Source organism: Hyalella azteca, unplaced genomic scaffold (assembly GCF_000764305.2).
Source record: "Hyalella azteca isolate HAZT.00-mixed unplaced genomic scaffold, Hazt_2.0.2 contig6778, whole genome shotgun sequence".
Taxonomy (NCBI): domain Eukaryota; kingdom Metazoa; phylum Arthropoda; class Malacostraca; order Amphipoda; family Hyalellidae; genus Hyalella; species Hyalella azteca.
The window spans coordinates 2,839-27,710 of NW_025936927.1; the positions used below are offsets into that span (position 1 = coordinate 2,839).

The 24,872-nt window shown below is 38.2% G+C and overlaps 1 protein-coding gene and 1 long non-coding RNA gene across 3 annotated transcripts; both read left to right on the forward strand.

The window, feature by feature from the left end:
- Positions 1-6: 6 nt before the first annotated feature.
- LOC125178069 lies at positions 7-817 on the forward strand. Its single transcript, XR_007156776.1, has 2 exons — positions 7-614; positions 731-817. It is a non-coding gene; the product is annotated as an uncharacterized LOC125178069 (long non-coding RNA).
- A 5,906-nt stretch (positions 818-6,723) lies between these two features.
- On the forward strand, positions 6,724-24,537 carry LOC108665522 (non-lysosomal glucosylceramidase). Of its 2 annotated transcripts, XM_047880999.1 has the most exons (18): positions 6,724-7,196; positions 7,494-7,582; positions 7,875-8,055; positions 8,616-8,784; positions 9,506-9,626; positions 9,973-10,076; positions 10,484-10,613; positions 13,726-13,861; positions 14,023-14,145; positions 14,379-14,501; positions 14,736-14,980; positions 15,290-15,375; positions 16,301-16,497; positions 16,805-16,926; positions 17,288-17,394; positions 18,037-18,228; positions 18,804-18,949; positions 19,195-24,537. In XM_047880999.1, the coding sequence occupies exons 1-18, from the start codon at positions 6,790-6,792 to the stop codon at positions 19,232-19,234; spliced, it is 2,718 nt and encodes a 905-aa protein (XP_047736955.1). In that variant the 5' UTR covers positions 6,724-6,789; the 3' UTR covers positions 19,235-24,537. The 2 variants fall into 2 exon arrangements, with proteins under 2 accessions (XP_047736955.1, XP_018007770.1); XM_018152281.2 differs by having other exon boundaries at positions 18,804-24,537.
- The last annotated feature ends 335 nt before the right edge of the window (positions 24,538-24,872 follow it).

The following is a 24,872-nucleotide window of genomic DNA, read 5'->3' on the forward strand; positions in this document are numbered from 1 at the left end:
ACTTACGACTGTGCGGATCAGATCCTGAAACCATTTGCTTTATTCGCGAAATCTTTTTGTCTTTTTCTGATTTTGTGTTTGTGCGAATGTGTTTTCCTTTTATTAAGTTACTAAATTGCATGTTTGCGCCCCTGTGTTCGCTCGTCACAATTTGCTTATTGGCTATGAGCCTTCTTTGAACCCTTAGGGTTTGGCTCCGTGGAGCTTTTGAACTTAATTCTTCAGGCCCATTGTGGGATTTAACTTGCATGCTTGCATGCATTTAACTTAACTTCACCCTTATTACCTTAACTTGTGAGCGAACACTCCTTACCCTATTTTCACTTTTTTCACTTCCTATTGTTCTCAAACAAGAGAACTCTTACTATGGTTGCCACCCGTGGTAACAAATAGGTATGTATTAATAAATTCATTCATGATTGTAATTGCTAAAACCGTTATTAGCTGCTATATTAGCTAGACTTTATTCGGTATATTGTACTAAGTCAACCGTTCATATTCACCAGATAAGAATCTCCGCACCTCAGCTTACCGATTGGACTTGAAAACCTGCTACTTGTTCTTTTTTCCATAACCGGATCTAAATAACGTTGTCCTTTAACGTCGCTTTCGCGGTAAGACTTGAGAGAGCATCAATCTCGCATTAGTGACTCATTCCAATTGCAAGCTAATATTGTTTTATATGCCCGACAATTATCGTTCCAATAGTGATGTCATTCTTATTCTACAGCTTTTGCAACCTTTGCCGTTATCATCTCACTAATGGAAGATGTTAACTACTTCGCCTGGACTTCTGAATAAAAGTTTCGTCGTTTTCGTTGGTTGTTTTCTATACACTTGTACCTAAAACCAATAGTGTAGAGGTTGTCACTTTTGTATATTATGAAAGGTGGCAACAATGTACCATCAGCAGATCCACACAACATCATCGGGACGCAGCTCTTGCTCATATTAATAACCCAGTCAGGATTCTTGACACCTCTGCGATATAAGAATTTTGAAGCACTGGTATTGTCTGCTAGGTTTGTCTCATCGTGATTAAAGATATGACTGGGAGGAATGCCCTGGAGCTCGATTGTTAACCTTTCATGGTAATCCCTCAACTCTGCCTCCCCCACAGAGGCTCTGCTCCTTTTAATATCATTGGATACTCTCTTTCTGACCTCACTATGCCGCTTAATGAAGGACAGGACCCAGTCTGGGCCTGGTAAATTCATAGAAAACATGGGAACGGTGCGCCCTTCTGAATCAAGGTAGCTTTTGACTATGATGCGTAAGTCCATTGGTTGGAGAGGGAAGCCATAGTCACTGCACTGAAGTGTCCTCTTCACTATAAGGGCCTCCTCTATCTGTGAGAGAATAGTGTGTTATCCAGGACTAAGCACAGTTTTTCCATGCACTCTGTTGAAAAGAACACACTTGCCAATGCCATACTGCTTTACAGCTTTTGTCAAACTTATTTCCTTGTCTTTGATCTTCTGCACTACTTTATCAACAAGATCTCCACTGTAATTCTGGTAGGTAGGAACCCCCTTTGGACGTTTGTAGGTCCTAGGCATCTTGAACTAAGGTCAATACTTATAAGTTTAAACTCCATGGCCCATACTTTCAAAAAAAGTTGAGAGATCGTAAGTCCATCAGCCGATCATTGACGGCCACGCAAGCAAAATTCACCAATCATAGACAAGAAAATAGAGCGTAAGTACTTACGTTCACTTAGCGAGTTTTGAAAGTATGGCCCCATATCTGATAATAATTAGAGTCTGAAACATAAAGAAAATACATTAATAGGTGTATCAAACATAAAATATATTATATATGGTCATTTTAAATTAATTATCTATCCGGTCTATGTTACCCCGTCAGGGCTGGCATTAGGTGGTCTAAGTTCCCCCATTGGGGGGCAGTGCCCCCCATTTGCAAACTATGAGACTTTCCTAAAATTTGTTTGTTGCATATGCAACTAGAAGAGTTGTACTACAATGCATCAAAACCTGGAGTTATTTTGCCAAAAAATAAAAAAATTGGAGGGGGTACTCCGACAGTCTTTAAATAATGTTTTTTTTGTGGGTCACATTTTTAATTTTTTAAACATAAATTTTAGCCGGCCAACGCAATTGAGAAAAACTAAATCACGGAATTTGTCCGGAAAAAATGACCGTCTGGCAACCCTGCTTAAAAAAAAGTACAATAAATGAAATAATAGTACAAGATGAAGCAATCGGAGTCAACGTGTTGAGAAGCTCCAGGTTGGACCTTCAGTAACTTGTGCATACTCATGTGAAGCTCAGTTCAGGGCATTGATATTGCAATAACTAGGCTGGGAATTTTTATTTTATTCAATTTCTTTCTTAGTGTTGATTCCTTCCTATTTCATTATTTATATATTTTATTATTTTCATTTTACATAATTTCATATTAATAGACATTGCTTTGGACTGGGCAATAGAATTGTTTGAATATAATCTGAATTTGCATTTTGGTGCTGAATTGATTTTCTTTGTGCATATTAAATTAGTGTGTGTTACTTGGGGATGGATTTCGCGGGGGGAGAGAGGCTCTGCTTTCTTTCGTTTTGTTTCGTTTTGGGCATCCTCTTCTTCCCTTTGTCATCGTCCTGGGTGGGGGCACCATTGTCTTTCAATTACTTAATTACCAAGTCATTTATTAAATTTCTTCAGCACTGGGATGCACAGTTTCAATTGGTTGTTGGTCCACCTACCTGAGGAGGCTCATGAGTATATAGATCAATGTGGGAAACCCAGGCTTTGGGAATCTATTGACTTGTAGGCAATTTTTGAAACCCTTAGTTTCATGAATAATGTTCCTACAAAAGATCTTACACGGCTCTGCCATGTTTTGCGGCTCTGCTGTGTTTCATGGCACTGCCGTGTTCCATGGCTCCGCTGTGGAGTGTTCTCTTCAACAGGTGCTAATGAGAGTTTGAGTTAAGCAGGGTTGTCAGGTTGTGTAATGATTAATGATAAAGTGCCAAGTGCCAATTAAAAAGGCACTCTGACAACTATAACTTAAAACTCGGTCATGGGGCCGCATTGGACTAGTCTTCAGAGGTTCCCGCAAACTGCGAAAAAAAAAAAAAAGATTCACAGGCTGTAAGTGTCTCAGACTCTCAGTCCTGTTTCCTGATGCTTTGACTGCATGTCACATGCCCGATAAATAAATAACCAGTTGCAAGCAATATTCTGCCATTGTCTTGTGATATTTTGATTCTCTTACCAACATTTTTTTTACCCTAGAATTATTGAATTTTGATCAAAGAAGTTTGTGAAAAAATAAATAAGTTCCCTATATCTGTAATACAAGACACAAGTAAGATGACTACAGTACCAGTGATGGCAGTAATATACTAACAAACTGGGTAATAAGGGACTAGTGGGGTAAATCAGGTTTATTATCAGGCCAGGACAGTCCTTCCACATTTCATAGAAGTGTTGGAGCAACTAAACTAATTGAAATATTGCAAAACTAAAAACAGTGGCATAAAGTTCAAAATTTTTTCTATAGATCTTTGTTTTATTACTATGTAGCATAAAGCAAGTTAAGAAATCATACTACATTTACTACCTTTAAGAAATCCATGAATAAATAGTGTGAGAAGTGAGATTTTGGAAAAGTAGGAAAAAAATTGCTGGAAAAATGTGTATTAAAAAATTTTACTTACCCAAAAGTTGCACTCAGGTGTTGACTTAAAAACGTGATTAAGGGAATTTGCATCGCTTGATAAAAAAAAATATGGCAGCCATTTCTGCACGAGGTAATAAGGGTCCAATTAAGGGTACGCATTTACAGTAAAACCTCAGTTAGCGAAGGCTCCAGTTAACAAATTAATTAACAACAAAGAATTTTGAGAACATTTACCTCATTCAGCAAAAACATTTCACCAAACAAAAAATTCATGCATTATCTGTCATCACAAAATTGTGCATAGAATGTCAATGTCATGGATAGAATTGTGCACTGGGCATCATACTCATAGGATGAAAAGTACTAATTAACCTGAACTATGATTTATTTCTCCAAAAAATATGATATGATATAAAAAATATGGTTGCCAGTTGCCACTACTCACTAAAATATTCCTTTCTGTTTCAGGTGTGTTTTTACAATCTTTTTTGTTATAATGAATTCACTTAACCCAATTAAAATGGTGTGAAATTACAAGCCATCTTGTAAGCTTACTGATACAGAAGAAATGAAGCTTGCAGTGAACAAGGTCATTGTAATTCTTGATGGCATGTTCATGGATATGGTAGTATTACATCAACAATATGGTAATGAATGAATATGGTAATATCATATCCATAAAGGAAAACAAGAAAAAACAGAAAATGTCATTTATTCTACATCTACATCATCTACAAAGGAAGAGGAGGACTTCAGAGTACTGTTAGTAATGGATGAGTACACTTTGAATGCTGTAAACATTTTAAAATTAAATTTTATTTCAAGTGTACTGGTTTACCCCAGGGGTAATTCTGGACACTTTTTGGCACCTTGTAAATAGCATATGGAATTTTTCAGAAATGCCATTCAATTGCCCTCCCAAAGAGCTTAAAAATGAGCCCAAACGTGTTTATGAAATGTTTCATGGTATGAAGTTCTTAACGTAAAATGCTCAAGCCGTCACTTATTACCCAGATTGATGGTACCTACTTAAGAAAAAGACAAAATTTCTTCAAACATGACATCATGGTATTTTCACATGGTTTTCTTCTTACTGATTGCGATTATAATCACACGTGTCTTGAAATCTATCACAGTAGCAGCCATAGTTTATTTTAACTATCATTAAAATAATTTATATTATGTAGTATCAGAGCTGGGCAGCGCTACTTGAAAATGTAGCGGCGCTACCGCTACCGCTACACACACTAGATTGTAACGGGCGCTACCGCTACCGCTACAGTAAAATGTAGCGCGCTACATTAGCCGCTACATTGGCCAAAATTATTGGAAATCTCTAAATATATATTGTTCTGTTATTGGGATTTACTCATTAACATTTAATGATAATAAAACATTTTTAAAACATATCAATGCAACTTTATTGCAATTAACCTAACCAAACTAGTATGGGTTACCCCAGGGTTAGAACAGTTTTCAAGCTACGGCAATGAGAGACATACCATTCGATTTGTAAAAACAATACCTAGCGACTCTAGAAGCCTTTTTTTTAATATGCAAATGGTTTGACTTATATATGGGAGGTGGAGGAAGGTGGGGGGGGGGTAAAAATGTGAAAAAAATGGGAAGAACGTGAAAAAAAATGACAAGGAAAATAAAAAATCAGGGCTCTACAGTCGCTAGATGTTGTAGCATGTGATTTGCTAAAGTTATAAACTTTTTTAGAGTACCCCTTATATGCCGTTTTCTATTAATTCCACGTTTTCTTTCATTTTTTTTTAATTTACATGAACCAAAAGGTCTTAGATTTCAGTTTTACATATGTGTACCAAGTTCCAAAACGATCTGTCTGTAAACAAAAAAGTTTTGTTGGAGGGTAGCCTGTCCCCTTAAGTAAAATCTGAAGGCTTTATCTATAAATGTAGCGGTAGCGCTGTAGCGGCAAAACCTCGTATGGCTACTTAAATATGTAGCGGGCGCTACCGCTACCGCTACTGAAAATGTAGCGGCTGCTAGTAGCGGCCGCTACATGTAGCGCGCTACTGCCCACCTCTGTGTAGTATGCCATAGTATAAATTGCAATAATGATTTAAGGGGACCGACTGCCCTCCGGAAGAACTTCTACAGTTATTATCCAATCATCATGAAACTTCACATACATACGTAAAATGTAAAAAGAAGAACATTTTGCTCCTATGAATTTTTCAAAAAAATTGATAGAAAACGTGATATTCATAGAAAACGTACAGAAACGAGTACTACCTATAGAAAATCTGTCTCTTCCTACAAATATCGTCCTACAACATCCAGACGCATATCATTCGATTCATAAATATCTATCGACCTAGCCATCGCTTTTTTTCATTTTCCCCATATTTATTTTTTATGTGCATTTTTCCCATTTTTCCACTTTTTTCACAATCTCCCCCCCTTCTCCCCCATATATAAGACGAACCATGCACAAATTCAAAAAATCGATGGCTAGGTCGATAGATACAGTCATTACGAATCGAGTGATATAACTCTCATTGCTGTAGCTTGAAAACTGTAGGAGGAGATAGGTTTTCCGTGACAATAAGTTGAATAAGTTGAACTTTTCAGGACGGCGTGACAAAGTCTCGCGCGCCTCGATATAGGCACTCAATGTAGCATGGATACCAAACTACAGGCTTCTGTAGCTTAGTCCACTCAAGGATGCTAGCAGCAACTTGTAGCGCACCTCTCCGTACAAAGTTAGGAGGGTGACTGAGCTCAGATGCCAGATACACCAATATATGTAGTCTTGCCACTGTAATTTTCTTAGGTCTATTTACTGAAGGAACTCCACCCCCGCCCCCCCGTTAGAGCCCGGCTGTGTGCGTCAATATTGCCATACATGGATCGCAGTAGTATCGTTGGAAAGCTGAGAATGTCAGCTTTAAGATGAGACTAAGCATGTAACTGCAGCACAACTCAACAACAGCAAAAAGATTTATTTTCAGCTTTATTGGTACCACATATATTCTAAGCATAGTAGATTAAATTAAAACAGCACTTCTTTACTAATTAATCTATGATTTTATTACCTGAGCAGGTTCCACATCATTATTGGAAAACAATATATGAATTTATTTCTAAATTTCAATCTAAATTAAATATTTTTCAATGACTAATGAGACTGAAGAGTCAGGTGAGAATGCTGGCACTGGTGGACCAAGTCAGTCTGCCTCAATGGGCAGCCTCAGTCAGGATACTGGTGGTAGCCCTGAGATAGAAAAGCAACCTTCTAATTTTAATGGAGTCCCTGGTTCAAATTCATCATCCCTTAGTCATGATCCATCGTGGCCTGGGACTGCTATGTCCCAAACAAGTACCAAAATTACCAAGAGTCACTGCCATGGAGGAGAAAATGGTGAGCAGCAAGAGAGAAGTTCAGTCCTGAAAACCTTGAATGACTATTTACCAAAGTATGGCTTCAAAGTTGATTTGGATCATAGATTCCCTAAGAAGTGGGATCCCTATGTTATACCTCCCCTGGGTATGGTCATGGAGATGCTACTACCAGGTGTTAGGTAAGCTGTTTTCTAAGTGAATAAAGATGCAGACTTGCAGGTCAATTTAGTTTATTGTTGTATTTTTATTATATGCTGTAAAACATTACTTATTTAAGAATTGTACTCATAGCTGATATATTATTTGAAATTGATTGTATGGTGGAACAAATCTTGAATTCCCTTATCAGCTGGCCATAAACTATCACAAATTAAAGAATGATTCTTTACCACAAATTGTGCATTCTCTGACAATAATGTATATAATTCAGTCATGAAGTTTCTTGTGTACAATTGTAACTTTTTATTTTTTATTAGGTATTTGAAGCATTTTATATCTTCAATTCTGAAGTCAAAGAAGCCCTTCATTGACCTATTCAGATTGGTTTCCAGCAAGTGCATGTATGGTAAGAACACAATTTTGTTATTCTCTTCTGTGCTAAATTCTTTGAGCTTGATTGTTGTAAATCTTGAGAAATGCAATGTATTTTAGCTCTCACGTGAACGATTTTATTATTTTCCAATAATATTGATCAACCATGATACTGAGCAAACATGTTTCATTGAATGAAACAAAAAGACTCCACTTGTTGCCAGTAAGGGAAAAATGTCAAAATATCAGAATGCAGATAAGTTCTCTCAAATAATTAGCTTGATCTTTTGTAGAAAAATCTCACCAAAAAATGTCAACTGTTTCAGGTGTTCCTCTGGGTGGAATAGGATGTGGCACAATCGGTCGAGGCTTCAGAGGTGAGTTTTGCCGCTTCCAAATGACCCCAGGAAATGTTGATTTCAACACAGCTGCAGCTGATCAGTTCATCCTCACAGTGAGATCAGAGGCGGGCAAGACTCTACTGCAGAAAGTGCTTTCTCCTTCAAGGTATTGAGTGTTGGAGAAATTTTGGATAGTATGCTTCCTAGCAATTAGCCTTTATTTTGGTTCTGTTCAGTCGTATTTCATTTTAACATACCCAATTCTGTTTCCTTGTATAACTGCAATGTGATAGTGATCATTTTCTATGGATCATTTAACTGATCAATGGCATATAATGTGTGAAGTTGGTAACTCTTCAAATTTTATTTTTTGAAATACATTGTTTAGAATAATCATTAGATTCTACCTATTTTCACATTGTAAAATGTCTCAAAGAAATTTGGAATCATTTATGAGTTGCCTCATTTTCAAACCGATACATTTAAATTAAAGATATGTTTTCCTCGTGCAAGCTAATAGGTTCATGACTGACTTAAACTTCGTAAATTCATTTTTTACCTGTTAAAAGCCTCTTACAATACAGAAATTATGCAACACAGAATTACATTACATAAATTTATTAAATGCATTCATTTTATCCAAATACATTTGTTTTTTATGTTGTACCAACCTGTAAAGTTTGTGTACAACATCAAGTTAATAAGATTCCTTTAATTTGTTTTCAGTCGCCCCAAAGGCCGCAAATTGTCAGCATGGGACTGGCAGTGTAACAGTGAGATCCAGGGCAGATACTGTGGTCTTTACCCTCGCTCATGGACTGTGTACGATATCCCCAGACTGCAGTTACGGCTCATCTTGAGACAAGTCTCCCCTGTCATCCCTGGGGAGTACAAGGTGAGAACCCCGGGGTAAATATTTGGGCTTTCATTGCTGCTATTTATGATATTGGTATGCCATGGGTTGGTATTCTCTTTTATGTGCTTGGTTTACTATAGTATTGTATAACATGGTTTTGCATGTTGTGTTTGCATATTTATGGGGTAACCGGTAAAATGGATATTTTCTCATAAAATTATGTATCAGCTTGACAAGGTAATTTTACACTGTGAATGGAATATACAGTTCAACAACATGCATCAGTCGTTTATTTGTGAGTGCAATTAAAATTGTGTTAATAATATAAATCGTGCAAAGTTTGATCTGGCTGCTTATGTGTTACTATGCAAGCTGTATTAATGTTGTTCAAAGTAATGTAGTGTAGTACTTATGTTTTGTTGAGCATACACATTTATGGCTACTTGCAATATGCACTTATAAGTGTGTGTTAGAAGTTGTGCAAGAAGTCATGTCACCTGTCATTATTTTACATAAAATTTCTGTATATTATATTCAAAATAAGAAAGGTCAAGATGAAATGAATACCGTACTTCTGTTTTTTTTTAATTGTTTTTTGAGAAGACTTATGTTTCAGTAAGAAACTCTTTTTGAATGAATTAGTTTTCTATAGGGAACAATTCATAAATATTACAATTTACATTGTGTTTCTTCTATCATGGAAGTCCTGCAGAGTATTCATCATGTGCAAAGTGTATTAAAAATTGTTATTTTCATACAGGATTCGTGTTTGCCAGTGGGTGTATTTGTGTGGACTGTGGAGAACTCGAGCAGCCAGGCTCTGCAAGTCTCCATCTGCAACACCTTCAAGAACGGAACTGGGGGCCCAGACGACGTCAAGGGTATAGCACTCCTGTTACTTAAAATATTGATTGATGATAGTAAATTATTCTGCTCTATCATTTGAAAAAAATTGCAATAAACTGTGACTTTTCATGAATCATGTAAATATATTGTTGGATTATTTCTAAATTTTTAGTAAACTATTTTTTTTATCACTCGCTCTTTGGTTGAAATTCCCTCATTGGCCATTCTCCTTGGTTGAAATTAATTGGTATTCAACACTGCAATGTATCAGATCTAATAATTTAATTCAGTTATCCGTGTGTTCAATGACATGGATGTATAGCAGAGTTGCATATCGTGCATTTATTATCTCTACATGCCTCAATAGTGTTGTTTGCTCAGGGTCGTGCTGGAGTGAGACGAGGTGTGGTGACAGCGACGCTGTGATGCTGCACCACACATACCGTGGTGCTGACGTCACCTACTGCCTCGCTGCCCCCCGACAGGTCCTTATTAATCTACACTCAAGAATAACATTGTATAATTGACGTAATGTGATTGAATTGAATAATCGTCACATTCATTCATTGTTACGTATTGTTTTCTTCTCTCAGATAATTTTACAATTTAATAATTTAAATTAGCATGGCATTCAGGGATAAGTGTGCTGCTTACACATGACAATGATGTTTATTTTTCATGAACTTGCCCAGATTAAATAGTTATTAGCTCAAATCACTCACCATCAAATGCCCGTAAATGGATTATTTGTATCTATTTTCTTACTAATAATAATAATAAGAATAATAATGATAATAGTGATAATGATGCTGATGATAATGATAATAATAATAATAACGATAATAATAATGATAATGACAATAATAATAATTTGCTTGCTGCCAACGATCAGACGGGCGTGAAGACCTCAGTTTGCCTCGCTCTCGACCCCAACGGGAATGGAGCGGAGCTCTGGAAGTCCCTACAGACCACAGGCCAACTCCAGACCACCTTCTCCTCCCCCCCAGACCCCGCCACGCCTGGTGAGGTCTTGCATATGATCGGTCACTAACAACTTTATTCATGATCAATAGATATTTTGGAAGGAGTTCATCATGTGAATTAAATTCCAGATATAATTTGCAGTGATTCAAATCACAGGAATGACCACAACTTGAAGTTAATAAAGTATGTTTGTGTTATATATGGCGCTGTAGACGAGCATCCCCGATCGTTGAAATTGGGTTCTTGCCTTGGAAAAAATATATACATCTTGGTGAGGAAATTGTTTTCCTCAGCTTATGCAAATAATACCGGCCGTAATTTGAGATTAATTTAGCAATTATGAAAATCAATTTACTTAGTTTTGTCTGAATGCTAATGTTGATCTGAAGTAAAGCTCTTATTCAATAATCTTTCGTATTGTTTTGGATCGTATCAGCGCATATCCATGACACTGATTTCTTTGACCTGAAGATATATTCGCAGTGCTAATATCTTAAACTTATTGAAAAAATATAACTCGGTACTCACTGCAGTGAGTGACAGAGAGCGCATTTTCTCGTCGACGAAAACTTGAGGTCACGGACGGACAGACAGACAGACGGACATGGCGAGCACAATAGTGCATTTTTTCATAAGTAAGAAAATGCGCTAAAAAGGATGGGCAATGTGAATTCTGATTGTTAAATTGCTACCAATTGATTAATATATAGTACTCTAAGCTTAATTTAGATAGAAAACTTTGATTTGAATGAAAGTCTGCTTAATATGGGTTATAATGCGCCTTTCTTAAACTGAGGTACTATTGTCAAAATTATTGACTGGATTTGGGGTGACGGGAGTCTAAAATCTCAAAGATTATCTATCACCAACAAAACTGGTATAGCCTGCTTAAGTTATTCAATACTTATTGAATTATTACTTGACATTTTAATTAACAGTTTAATTACCTAAAGTTTTTTGGAACCATAGAGATAGTACTTATTTGGATACCAATTTAACGCTTGTTTGGCATGTTGATGTTGTTGATTGTAATATTGTAATATAATGTTGCTTTACGTGTTGTATAATTAGTATTTTTATGTAATTAATGAATTATTTATCAGACGTTATTGCTTCGGTTGTTTGGTGTGCCTATCGTAAAACTGTATATTGTTATCGATTTATTGATAGAAGTGATGACTAAAAACATTTTTGGAATATAAGTATCAATAATTTCTGATTAATTACTCATAAATTCTACCTCACTGAATGTACCTTTCTCAAAACCAATAGAATTTGTACTGGAAACAACAGTATCTATTTTGCCTGGCGCATAAATCCCAAGGATTAAAGGTTAAATCGGTTATTTCTTGACATAAAATTAATAATTACTGCACCAGCTTTTTTCCGTGCAAACAGAAATAGTGAAGAGAAAGTGGTAGCTAATTCAATTGAAGGCGTTGCATTTTTATCACCATACATGTTCAGGGTGACATGATGTCATCATTATATGATGTTGGTGACCTCGTGTCATCACTGTACGACGTTGGTGACATTGTGTCGTCACCATATCATGATGGTAGTGACCTCATGCATACACACGGTGATGTGATGCTCATCTTCCACTCTAGTTAAACAAATTTTAACTTCGTTAAGTGCTGCGGGTGTTCACTTTACTGCTGCAAGCGTCAGAATGACGCGGTCGTCGTCCTCCCCTCCCAGTCTGGTGATGCTCCTTGAACGACTTATTTAGCTGCTAGTGCCGTAATTCGTATTCATTTATCGTCTTCTTTGCTTACTATCAATCGCAAGAATCATACTTCAAATTTACCATTATCGTCCTGTTTATGTATTTTTATTCCGTCAATATAAAACCATGGTACACTGTAGAGTGTAGATTATAAACATTATAGGCTGTTGATGTTTTCAGTTGTATAATAGGAATCCCTGTCCTAAAAATCCCTCGATTTTTGCATTAAATCAAACTTCTTTGCATCAACTAATTTGGATCCCGGATTTTTATTGGTGAATTTCGCGCGTATTTCTTTTATTAATTGTTCTAGCCAATTCATTTAATCGCTCTACTTAGCAGCTATGCTAAAATAGCTCGTCTCAGCTTACTGGTGAAGGAAGTTCAATTTTTAATTATTAGTGAGGCTCACTCTTCTGTTTAATGCTAATGGGCGCAAGCTTCCTTATTCTACCTTATTTTTTATTTCTATCTCACAAGCTCCATTTGCTTGTGTTAGAAAATATTTGTGTTCGTTGTAAGCCTTGTTAGCGAGACGTGATCCTTTTCACTAAACTCCTCTAGCCGCGGTCTCCAATTTTAACCATCATGTAAACTAGAACTGAATTTTTTGCTTAGCATTTCTATAAATAACTTACTTGAATTTTATTCGTGGCACAAAAAGAGCATAGAGTTTAGTTTGTCTATAAGTTATTCCCGCCGAAACTCAACCTATTTTTAAAGCATAAACCATAGTGCTTCTCCTGCCGCACTGAAAGTGTACGAGTGATGCTGGCAGTTTTTCTGCATGACATATCCAGCTTCTCATAATTCGTTTGAAATGTGTTGGCCGTATTCCTATCTCCACAAGATTTACTGAAAATTATAGTATTTTAGTTTGTACATACACCTTCAAATTTATTTAGTCAACCTAATAGCTGTAGAAGATTGGTAAGAAAACAAATACTGACATTGTTGAATTCCTCTCTCGTTGAGTCACTAGTTCTGGCACCATGTGCTGAAAATTCTGTGACCAATAAAATATTAGCCAATCACCTGAGTCGCTCATTAGCCAATCACCATGCAAGAAATTGAGTCGCTTAATTGCGAAACTTCAACACATTATTGAGAATTTGAACTATAACTGGGCAATATGATGGGATCCAGCGTCAATGGTTACATACAAAAAACTGCCCAATTATATACAAAATTTATATCAACCGTTATTTGGGTGATGACATGCCTTTTTCTAACGTTGGTTGAATGATTTTGATTTTGGCAGGCCAGTTACTACGTAGAACATTAACCAATTATATGCAAAATATTTATATTGCATTACTCTGTGTAAATCCGTATTCACTTAGCGGTAGTTGAGCAGAGTAATTTGTGTGGTGTAAAGATTTCTTCCATTGCAGGATGTTAAATCATTTTATTGTGGGCAGTTCCCGTATCAGAGTTGGCGGTGGCGCTGAACTGTGAAGTGATGGTACCTGCTGGCGGGACAAGCAGCTTCGAGACCGCCCTGTCCTGGGACATGCCCGTCGTTTCCTTCAAGGCGAGAACGCGTCAGCACAAACGGTGCGTTTTTGCACATTTTTGAACTTGCTCGCGAAAGAGTTAATGACTTATCCTAAATCAGTTCACTAATATTTCAAGCGGCACTATTATTGGTTTGGCTACCAAGTATATATCATCCTCAATATTATTCGTTCTTTCTAAACCTTTAACAAATGTTACAGGCGATATACACGCTGGTTCAGCGGTACCGATGCTGCCGCCGCGATTGCGAGCTACGCGCTCCAGCGCTACCGCCACTGGGAGACGCAAATCGACGCTTGGCAGAGCACCATACTTGACGAGCCGTGAGTAAAGTTATCTTCCAACTACATCTCTTTACAGATATTATATGATACGCCGTGGCTCCAAACCGTCTAAATTTTTGTTAAGTCATTAAAGATTTATTATCTGCATCATTGTCTCGATTAAATATACTTAGTTTTGTGTGTGCATTAGCCTAAAACTTAGAAGCACTTGAATCAGCAGCATGTGTCACGTGGCTGTGTTCGGAAAGATTCCGAGCTGTTTATCCTCTCAGGAAGCTGCCAGAGTTCTTCAAGAGCGCGCTGTTCAACCAGCTCTACTACGTCGCTGACGGGGGGACGGTCTGGCTCGACGTTGATGACGACGAAGCTTCCAGCTTCCCAAGCCACGACCCGCGGTCGGTACTGTGTGTGGCCTCCACAGTAGTAGGCCAAATATTGACGTAACAGCTCTCTGGGGTCCTGCTAATGCCTGAGTTATCTTATTGTGCAAAAGTATGCATAGCGTTTTGGCAGGTGAAATTTTTTGCTATAGGTATGAAATTTACCCATTTACAATTCAAGTTTTTGAATGACTCTTTGGGACAGGTATTTAATTTGCTCTTCGAATTTTGGAATGATCTTTTTTGCAGGTTGGAGTACGGACGGTTCGCATACCTGGAGTCGCACGAGTACCGCATGTACAATACGTACGACGTTCACTTCTACGCGTCATGGGCGCTGGTGATGCTGTGGCCGGAGCTGCAGCGCGTCCTTCAGTACGACATGGCCATGTTTTCCATGCAGGAGGACACTACACTCCGAACGTACATCATATCTGGCAACTCTGGCACAAGGAAAGCTCCCAACACAGTCCCACATGACATCGGGGACCCTGGTAACTAAACCAATAGGTCGTTATCAATGCCATAATTAGGTTTATTACTTAATAAATCTAAACATAATATGTCGCTCCCATGAAGAGGCTGAGTTTGATTGCTCGACTATGTTTTTTTGAGCTTAAAATGCGAGACTGAGTGACGTTTTTCCAACGTTTAAAAGGCCTTCAATTTAATGCGAAATGAATAACTGCTTTTTGTGATGCATGTGCAGAAGATTGTCGCTGCCGATGAGTTTGAAGCTTGTAAATATTTGAAAATTAGTCTTCTCCCTTGTAATTCTCAATTTTTGTTTTCTGAATTTGCAGAAGACGAGCCGTTCTCTCGCATCAATGCCTACATCGCTCATGACGTCAAGGGATGGCGGGACCTGAACCTGAAGTTTATTCTGCAGGTATTTTATTCTAAGCTACATTGTTCAGCACTTGGTTTCCTTGGTATCATTAGTATGTATAGTTTCCTAGTATCATTAGTATGGGTTTCGGACGTATCAGTTTCGGGTCCCGCTCCTTCAGGTGCCGCTCAGGTCTAAGCTACAGTTAGTATCACAATTTCGCTCCTTTCTGAGAAAGGATCAGGTTAATTTCCGTCTGATTGTGCTATCTTTATTTTATTGGTTCATATCAATTTATTTTGTTTGGTCATCATTTTACTAATATATCATTTCAGTGGTCTCAGAACTAGATCATAATTTGGTATTGAACCCTATTATTTCTCTGATTAATAGTTTCCAACTTAGTCAGGAACCTATGCGTTGCCTTGACAAAGTTTGCATTAACGTGGCTTTTGATTGAAGCTTCAGTGTTTGCAAGCGAGTCATGAAATGATCGTGCGATATGAGTTTATAACAAAATGTAGAAGCCCGTTCACTTAGGTTCATGGGAACATGTCGAGATGGCTGAAATATTCAAATGCGAAAATGACATTGTTTTCGTTTGGTCTCGTCGCAAGCTACGTCTTATTTGCGTAGTTCATTTTGACTTGCAAGAATCAAAATTTAGACCCTCAAACTGTCTATTACTACCATCAAACTGTCTATTACTGTTACGTTTCTTACACGAATCATGATGACTTTTTAGCACTATAACTAAAGGATCAAATCCATGCATTATCTCGTAGTAAGCATATATGTTCGAATGCAGTTTACCTACCATATTTTGTTGAAGCAGATAATGTAACAAATATGGCGCTTGTGCTGTGTATCGCGCTACCTTTCCTCTGTACCGCCGATCATGTAACAAATATGGCGCTTGTGCAGGTGTATCGCGCTATCTTTCCTCTGTACCGCCGATCATGTAACAAATATGGCGCTTGTGCAGGTGTATCGCGACTTCAAGCTTTTCGGCTCGGACATGCGCTACCTGAAAGACATGTGGCAGACGTGCGTGGCTGTGATGGAGAGCTCCAGCAAGTTCGACACGGACGGCGATGGCCTCATCGAGAACAGCGGAACTGCGGACCAGACCTTCGATACGTGGGTCATGCACGGACCATCCGCGTACTGCTGTTCGCTCTGGTCAGTCCTGATAGTTGTTTGGTATTTCGCAATTATTTGCGCGCATTTATTTGCGCGCATTTACAATTATTTGCGTCGCAATTATTTGCGACGATGACACATTAATATCTTGAAGAAACCTGTAACTTAAAACCGCTTATGTCAATACTTTTTTTTGATTTGCTACTCAGCTGATTATAATTTGTTTTGTTCAAATGCATTTTGAAAATGTATTTAATGTCATCAAGTTTCCCATTATTAATGCATATGATTATTATCGAATCTCATTATATGTCAACAAATTACCTCTAATTAAGTGTAATGCCAGGCTTGCCGCTTTGGGCGCCATGGAGGAGCTCGCGGACGTCCTGGGCTGTGGGGAAGAGCGCACCAAATACGCACAAATGCTCACCAAGGCCCAGACCTCCATGGAGAAGAAGCTTTGGAACGGTGCGTGCTTTGGCTATACAGAATGATAGGGTAAAATTTTTTCTTTTTCGTTCAAGAAATTTCCAAAGAATTTCTAACATGTCAATTCGGTAAAATGTATTTTAGTAGACGAAAGTTCATTATATAAATGGCCCTTACAGTTGACTTCTAACACGTGTGTAAGTTCGTCAGTAGTCGTCTTTGATTTTTAGGTTGCTTGAAGTTTTTGATACTAACGAATTGCATACTCATGCATGATATCGGAGGCCCAAGCCAAGTGATCGTAATTTGCTCGAGAATAAGGAATGTAAAACCGCTATCCCTTTTTTTGCCAGTTCCTGCATGGTTAGTTTAGTTGTATTAAAATTTGACATAACTACAGGCTCGTACTACAACTTCGATAGCTGCGACCACCCACACCACCTGACCATCATGTCAGACCAGCTAGTAGGCCACTGGTATCTCAGCCTCTCCGGCAACAACAAAGAGGTCAGTTGTATAGCCTTGCCATCCGGCAGTATAACTGCTCTTGTAAACTTAATACCTCTCCTTTCGATGAGGAATGGTGGAGGTTTTATTATTGTTATTTTGATTTATTGACAATTTTTCAGTCCGACTTTGAAGTCGTCAGTTGACTTTAGAGAAATACTTACCTCTCACCCTCTTGGATGACATGATGTAAGCAAAATAAATACATTGATAATGTATACAACGTCTTGTCTAGTTTTCCTTTCGTCTATCTCATTTTAGTTGAAATATCCTCTAAAAAAACAGAATGTATCCAAGTTTGTTATATGCATATAAAGGGAACTGTTATTTCAATTGAGATTTCTAAATAAACCACGGTAATTTAGGTACAATCTGTTTATGTAACGTTCATGTTCCATTAATTGCAAACGACTAACCTCTCCTTCCTCAAGAATTCTGATGAAATATTTTGATATATATTAACCGTGTCTTGTGGTTTGTAAGTTCTTCAAAAATTTTATTTGCCATCAGATTTAGTCTGGAAGCCTAATTCATAACTTGATTATTAATATTATTGAACTTGATTAATGCTCAATGCTTGAAAGTCATTATAATTCAAGTCTCTCGTGTTTCTAATTTTTTTTAAGCAAATTTACTTGACAGGTTTTCAAAAAGGCTCATGTGGTAACCGCTTTGAAAACCATGTATGAGCAAAACGTGATGAAATTCTGCAATGGGAACATGGGCGCCGTGAACGGCATGAAACCTGACGGGGAAGTGGACTGCCACACCGTCCAGAGCCAGGAGATGTGGCCGGGCACCGCCTTCGCCCTGGCTGCCACATTCATTAAAGAGGTGCTCGAAAGGTTATATTTTGGGCGCGTGTAACATATATAGCTGATCTATTGTTTTTAAGAGATTTGCGCACGGGTCAAGAATCGTCTATTATCAGACCGGTTCTCTTTACTGTCTCGCAAAAAAATTTTTTGATGGTTTCAAGTTGTCCCTTTCCACTTCCATAGTTATGCCAAAATGATGGTATTCAGTTAAAAGTTGTTGACTAGTTTATTGTAAAAGTTATTCGTGTTTCAGTTAATAATATTTAACTAAGAATTCAACAATACTACTGGCAATAATCCAAACATACTTTATCCCTTCTTCCCCTCTGCCTTCCTACTACCCTCTTAGCCCGTCTATTCCTTTTTCCCCTTCTCGCCTCCATTTCTTCTCCATTCTTTGTTCTCCTCCTAAATTTCCTACTGTCTTCCTTCACCTCTCTTCCTTATTTACCCCCTTACTTTCTTCTTCCTCTCCCGCCTCTCCTCACTTCCCCTCCCTCTGGCCTCACTCCTAGATTGACGTGATGTTGACCGCGTGTCGGGTTATTTACTCCCTGTAAATTGTGATATGAAATGTCGATGTTTTTCCAGGGCATGTTGGACGAGGGCTTCCGCACGGCGGAGGGCATCTACAACACAACCTACTACGAGACCGGCCTGGCCTACGACATGCCTGAGGCGCTCTACGCCACGGGTCACTACCGCGCCGTGGGCTACATGCGGCCTCTTAGTGTGTGGTCCATGTACCGCGCCTGGTGCCTCGTTAACAACAAGTGATCCCCACACCAATAATGTGTGGTCCATATACCGCGCTTGGTGCCTCGTTAACAACAAGTGATCCCCACACCAATAATGTGTGGTCCTTGTACCTCGCCTGGTACCTCGTTAACAAAAAGTGATACCCACACCAATAATGTGTGGTCCTTGTACCGCGGCCTGGTGCCTCGTTAACAACAAGTGACCACCACACCAATAATGTGTGGTCCATGTACCGCGCCTGGTGCCTCGTTAACAACAAGTGACCAGCACACCAATAATGTGTGGTCCTTGTACCGCGCCTGGTACCTCGTTAACAAAAAGTGACCCGCATCCCACAACAATAACGTGTGCTTCAAGTACTAGAATAGGAATTCTATTTTGATACGCTCTTGTTTTTTAAATGGATTGTTATAAGTTGAAAAACATGAACCAATTAGAAAATGTGCTAATTAGCCTTCAAATTCAACAGTATGCAATGAATACTTTTTCAAAATGGGATAACTATAACTGATAACAAATTAATGGTGATATTCCTGTAAAGTGTCAGGGGATTTGCAGAGAAATTTAATAGGTCGGTAGTATGCCAAGCCAAGTTCATCAATGTATGGTTATTTAGAGGTATTTCCTGATTACGATTGGGTTTGAATCTTAGTGTGTCGTGTGAAAGAAAGGTTGCGTTGCTAGACAGAAAGGTGATGTACTGCGAACGCGCTCTAAATATATGTACATTTTTGAACGTCGGACATAATATTACGGTGTATTTTAGGACTCTGTGGATTGTCAAGTTCGATAATTAATGCAGCTGTAATAGAATATGCCATATATTGTCGCTTCAAGGATAATTTCATCTCTGTCTAGTGTTGAGACTAGGGAAGTGGAGTCCTATGAAATTCAGTTATTACAAACGCGGTTTTAGGCGTTAGAATATACGGCGTTAATAGACAATATTTATTGAAAATCGAATTCCAGTGTTGAGTACGACCCGTTTCTTTACGAAAGTATACACATCCAAATTTTCTTCTGTATTGAACTTATGCTCATGCATGTATTAGCAGACCATTGTAAGCTCCGACGAGGAAGATCTTACTGCCCGACGAAGCTCTATCAGAAATTCATACGTGAGACAATAATCTTTGCGGTACATGTTCGTTGAGAGAGAAAATAGATACAAATTCATCAGCATTGTACACCAGTTTGTGTTCGTTGCCGTAGCGCAGATCTCTTTGATACTTCAAGGCAATTTATTTTTCGGATCTGTAATTTATCTGGTCAAGTTATTGCTCATCATGGATAAATATATTATATTCTATTCCAAACCCATGTGTAGCGCGCTTACTGCAGCTCTTACTATTAGCTATATTTTTTTCCTAAAGTTGAGATTTTTTTTTTGTTTTGCTGTTGAGTGTCTTCATGTTATTCTGGAATCATAATAAACTAAATGTTTTGTTTGTCGGTTGCTGTTAATGGAAATAATATGAGTGGTAACAATGTGTTGTTGCAGTTATGTATACCATTTATGTATGCGAAGCATCTCCATATGTGATCATATTGTAACATCTACCTGTATTTTATAGCTGCAGAGTACAGTTTATGATACAAATAATATATAAGATTCAAATGCATGCCATGTAAGGTGAAATTTAAAAATACTCATAAAGGCATTGTAAGGTAAGCCTTCCATATTTTTGTGTAGTTGTTTTCGTTGTTACTGTGGTTCCCTTTGTTCGTTTCATCAGAAGCGCTCGAAGACTTCCACCTGCACCATATCAAACCGCTGCTCAGGAGAATATTTTAGTTGTATGGTGGCAGCTGCCAAGTTCTGGCATGCTGGACAAGGATTGCCGCATTTTTGGAGGGAATCCGCAAAGTTAATACTTCCACTTTTTTTTTTTTGCTAGTCAGACGTTAGAGGGCATTTTACGTTTCAAAGGCGTTGTGGTATCTGAATGCGGGTCTCGGATCTTTGGTCAAGTTGTCGTGTGGGCACAATTCCTTGCACTTCCTTTCCCTTGAGCAGTTGAGCGAAAGGTAGCCATCTATTGTACGAGCATCGGCGTTTCTGTTCTTCTGTTGAAAAATTTTTTCAGCGAAGTGCTATCTCCGCTGTTTCTATGTAACTTCAGCCGGCCAGTAATTTGTGTCCATACGCCCCTCCTACGAGATAAATGTCGATGTTTGATGCAAGAATCTTGTTACCAGTTATGATTGCATGGAATCCGTGTAATATTATTTCATTGCTTTTGCGTTTTTAATACAGTTATCTATAATGCTACTACTGCATGTACTTTAAACACTACTACTAATATTACTACTGACAGCGTTGCAAGCGCCTGTGTGCCCTCAACTTGAGTGCTTCATCTAATTGTTGTGTTGTTTGATTAAAGTTGTAACGTCAAGCAGCATCCGTGGCGCTCGTGGTCGCACTTTCAGGCAAGGTCTGAAGTTATGATGACCTCCGCTGATGACGATGTCCTGGCATTCTAGTGACAGATGTCATGGTGTGGCTATGGGTTAGACATCAGAATAGATATCATTGTGCCGTCGCTAATTAAGGCTGATTTCCACAGCGAGCTCGCGTGAGATATCCTCGTCATGTTCGTGTCTGAAATCGCTAATATTTGTCTCCCAGTTTATTAGGGATGTGTGTATGTTTAATGTCTACTGATTGATAGTTGAGTTGTGGAATAAAGTTGGACATTGTGGTTGATTTTCACGCTCATTTGCTATTGGCCTGGAGTAGCTTGAAGGTATTGGAAATTATAGTGAAGGTTAAGGTTTGTGTAGTACGGATAAAAAATTAGTGATGCTAAAGTTTAATGATCGTGATATTGCAATGTAACTGCAACGGTTTGTTTTTAAGCAACAAGCCGTAAGTTTGAGTGACTTCATTACTTCCTGACATTTTCCTTCGCGTACATCACCTCCACAGTAATCCATGCCTGTTGATGCCCGTATCGTCAAAGGTTTAAAGTCATCGTCCTGCTGACGGTAAATAATAATTCAAATTAAAATAAGTTACCTACGTGCCAAACTTGATTGCTGAATAAATTCTAATCATTATATACTCTGTAGCCTTAGAGTATTTACAATGTAAGTCTTGGTGTGGGATTGAATAGAGCAGCGAGGTAATTTGAGTGTACTGTACTACGGAGCACTAGAGCCTTATCCAGTGTAGAGAGTGCGGCGGCTTAGGTTGACGCTTTACTCACTCGTGCATGCTCATCTGGCTGTAGACATTCCTATCCGATATATACCTGTTGGTAACTTGGTATTTCACGATGTAATTTTACAAGAATTTTTCTTCCAAGCATTTAGCGATTCATCTCGTTTACGGAGAGGTGTTAGCGTTACATTTTATGTTTTTTTTACATAATTAATAAGGAATTATTATCTCGTGTGACAACACAGAAATTGAGTAGCCTTTCACATGATACTTATTTCAAGTTAAACTCAGTAATTGTATGTATTGCAGGTGTTTTAGTATATGCTATTGTTATCATTTGAAACATTCCCGAAAATTCCATCTGGTTTCCCTATAATTTTCAAATTTGATGCAATTCATACAGATCATTTTTGCATGCTTTTAAAAATAGTGGTTTCTGTTGCATAGAGCGATCAATTTGGTAGTTCATAACTTCATGATTTTCATGCTAAATGATTGTCTGTTGATGATTTTTATCTCGTTTTGTCTGATGATTTTTCTCTCGTTTTGTCTGATGATATTTCTCTCGTTTCTTCCTCCAGATCATTTATATGTTGTTCTTAAGTGTTATCTTCCTAGTGCTTACGGTTATGTTTTGTCGGTTATTTTTCTAACTTAAATCATCCGTGTTTCTTCACCGTCTTCCTTCGATGGTTACTCATTCTTTGTATTTTTTGAAGAATCATTCGTGCCATACTCGACGAACAAATCGAAAGCTGTGTTTTACGGTAAAGTTAGTGTAGAAAGCGAATGGCTTTCTACCCACCATTGCACTGCGCAGGTTGATAATTGTTCATTCGTTTGTGCTTTTAGTCACCATCATTTCATGCATCGCCTATCGGAATTATAGTCTGGTTTATCAACCAAACACTCGGCACTGATTGTATTCCTTTTTTTAGTTTTGCTAAAATGGTGATATTTTGTTTCGAGTTTCGATGTTTCTGAAAGGCTTGTTGGTTTTGCAACAGAATGTTTCTTGGAACGGAATGTCTTCCCAGGCTATTTTTTGGATTCTGTATTTGTTGTGACTTGTGCCAATGCTTAGAGTGTTCCTTCTATTTGATCGCTTTTTATATGGTGTGGTGAACTATTTACCTTCGTAAAGTATTCCGAGCTTCGTAATTTACAGGAGAGATTATTCGCATAGTCATATTTTGTGTTAAATGATTGAGTTTTTGTTCGTCTCTCCCATGTCATTAATCCCTGCCATGAGGCTATACTTATTAAGTTCTTCAAATCTTCTGTCTAGTCGCGTTCCATCTTCCTGGCCTGCCTGGGCTTTATGCAGGGCATTAAACTCGTTTCGACCTCATGCACAATTCCGTCTCTTGAAATAATATAGAGTTGGTAAGACTCAATTGGCTGATATGGCTAAGAGGTTGGTGAAGCTTCTTATTTACTCGTCAATTTTCACTGCGGCCTTAAGTGCAGCCAGTCGATTGTTATAGAAAGCAATTGCTTGTAATCAACCGATTGAGCGACTTGCTAGATATCGTTGAAGTTATGCTGTGGTACAATGCGCATCTCTTGGTGGCTGTTGTACGCAGGTAACTGACTGGACATTGAGAAACACCTGCCCTCTGTTGTATCTCACAGAATTTCGAGAAACATTTCCTTATCTCACCTAATCGAATTGATTTCCCTATCTCTCTTCAAAATGTATGTAACATGGCAGGACGAGTGGATACGATCTGGAGACAGCTACAAGAATTCGAAGAAAGTGTCCGGCCATAGTTTGCCAGGTATATGAAGGGGTTTCTTCCCCCCCTTCGTATTGGGTACTCGTCTGTCGCCTATGGTCATTTCATGGCAATTCGATGGGTTTGTGATCATGAAATTTTTACGAGATTGTTGCTCGGTGGTTGGAGTGCAATGCTGTTGGTAGCTTTGACATCAATGTTCCTTGCTAATGGTATCGAGGTGACGCACAGACGGAAGCTACATATTTTGCTTTGGTCTAATAACAGATTTTATAAAACTTTTGAGTACTCCGTACATGTTTCTCATCTGCTCTATGTTATACGCAATTGGTTTCAAAGATTTCACGTGGTTTTATATTTTATCTAAGTTAAAATAAGTTTTTTGTGTCTTCACTATATTTTATTGTTATAGACATGCGTAGAAACATCAATCAACCATTCCACACACGCTGAATAACTTTTATGTGAATTAAAAGGTGCGCTGACAAATTCTTGACTTAGACAACTCCATTGATTTCACTATTTGTTCATTGAATGCGCAACCTGTACAGTGTACACTCGTGAGCAAAATTCAGTCACCATACATTTGTGCTGTCAATGCTGATTTTATGGCCTTGCATTAGTGAATTTTTCTATGGACCTGATTGAATATAGATTTGTGAAATGGTGTGTTTCTATTCCCTATATTAAATGAAAGCATTTATAATTATTTAGTTATCCCGTCCGTACAGTTCTGAATATTTTCTTGTAGCTAACTTGCAATCAGGGACTCGCGGAGCTTCTGATTTCGGGTTTAATTTCGATTATATTTCGGTTTTAGTGCGTAAACTTCTCAATTCATTGATTTGTGAATTTAGATAACATTCGTGGTATCGTTGAACCGCCGACACATAATCTTGATCGAACTTCCGGACAAATGCCCTAAGTCTCAGTTGTGGGGTTAAGTTATTATGTAGGTAGGATTCCTTACATTTCCCTTCTCTGTCTCTCTCGTGCGGG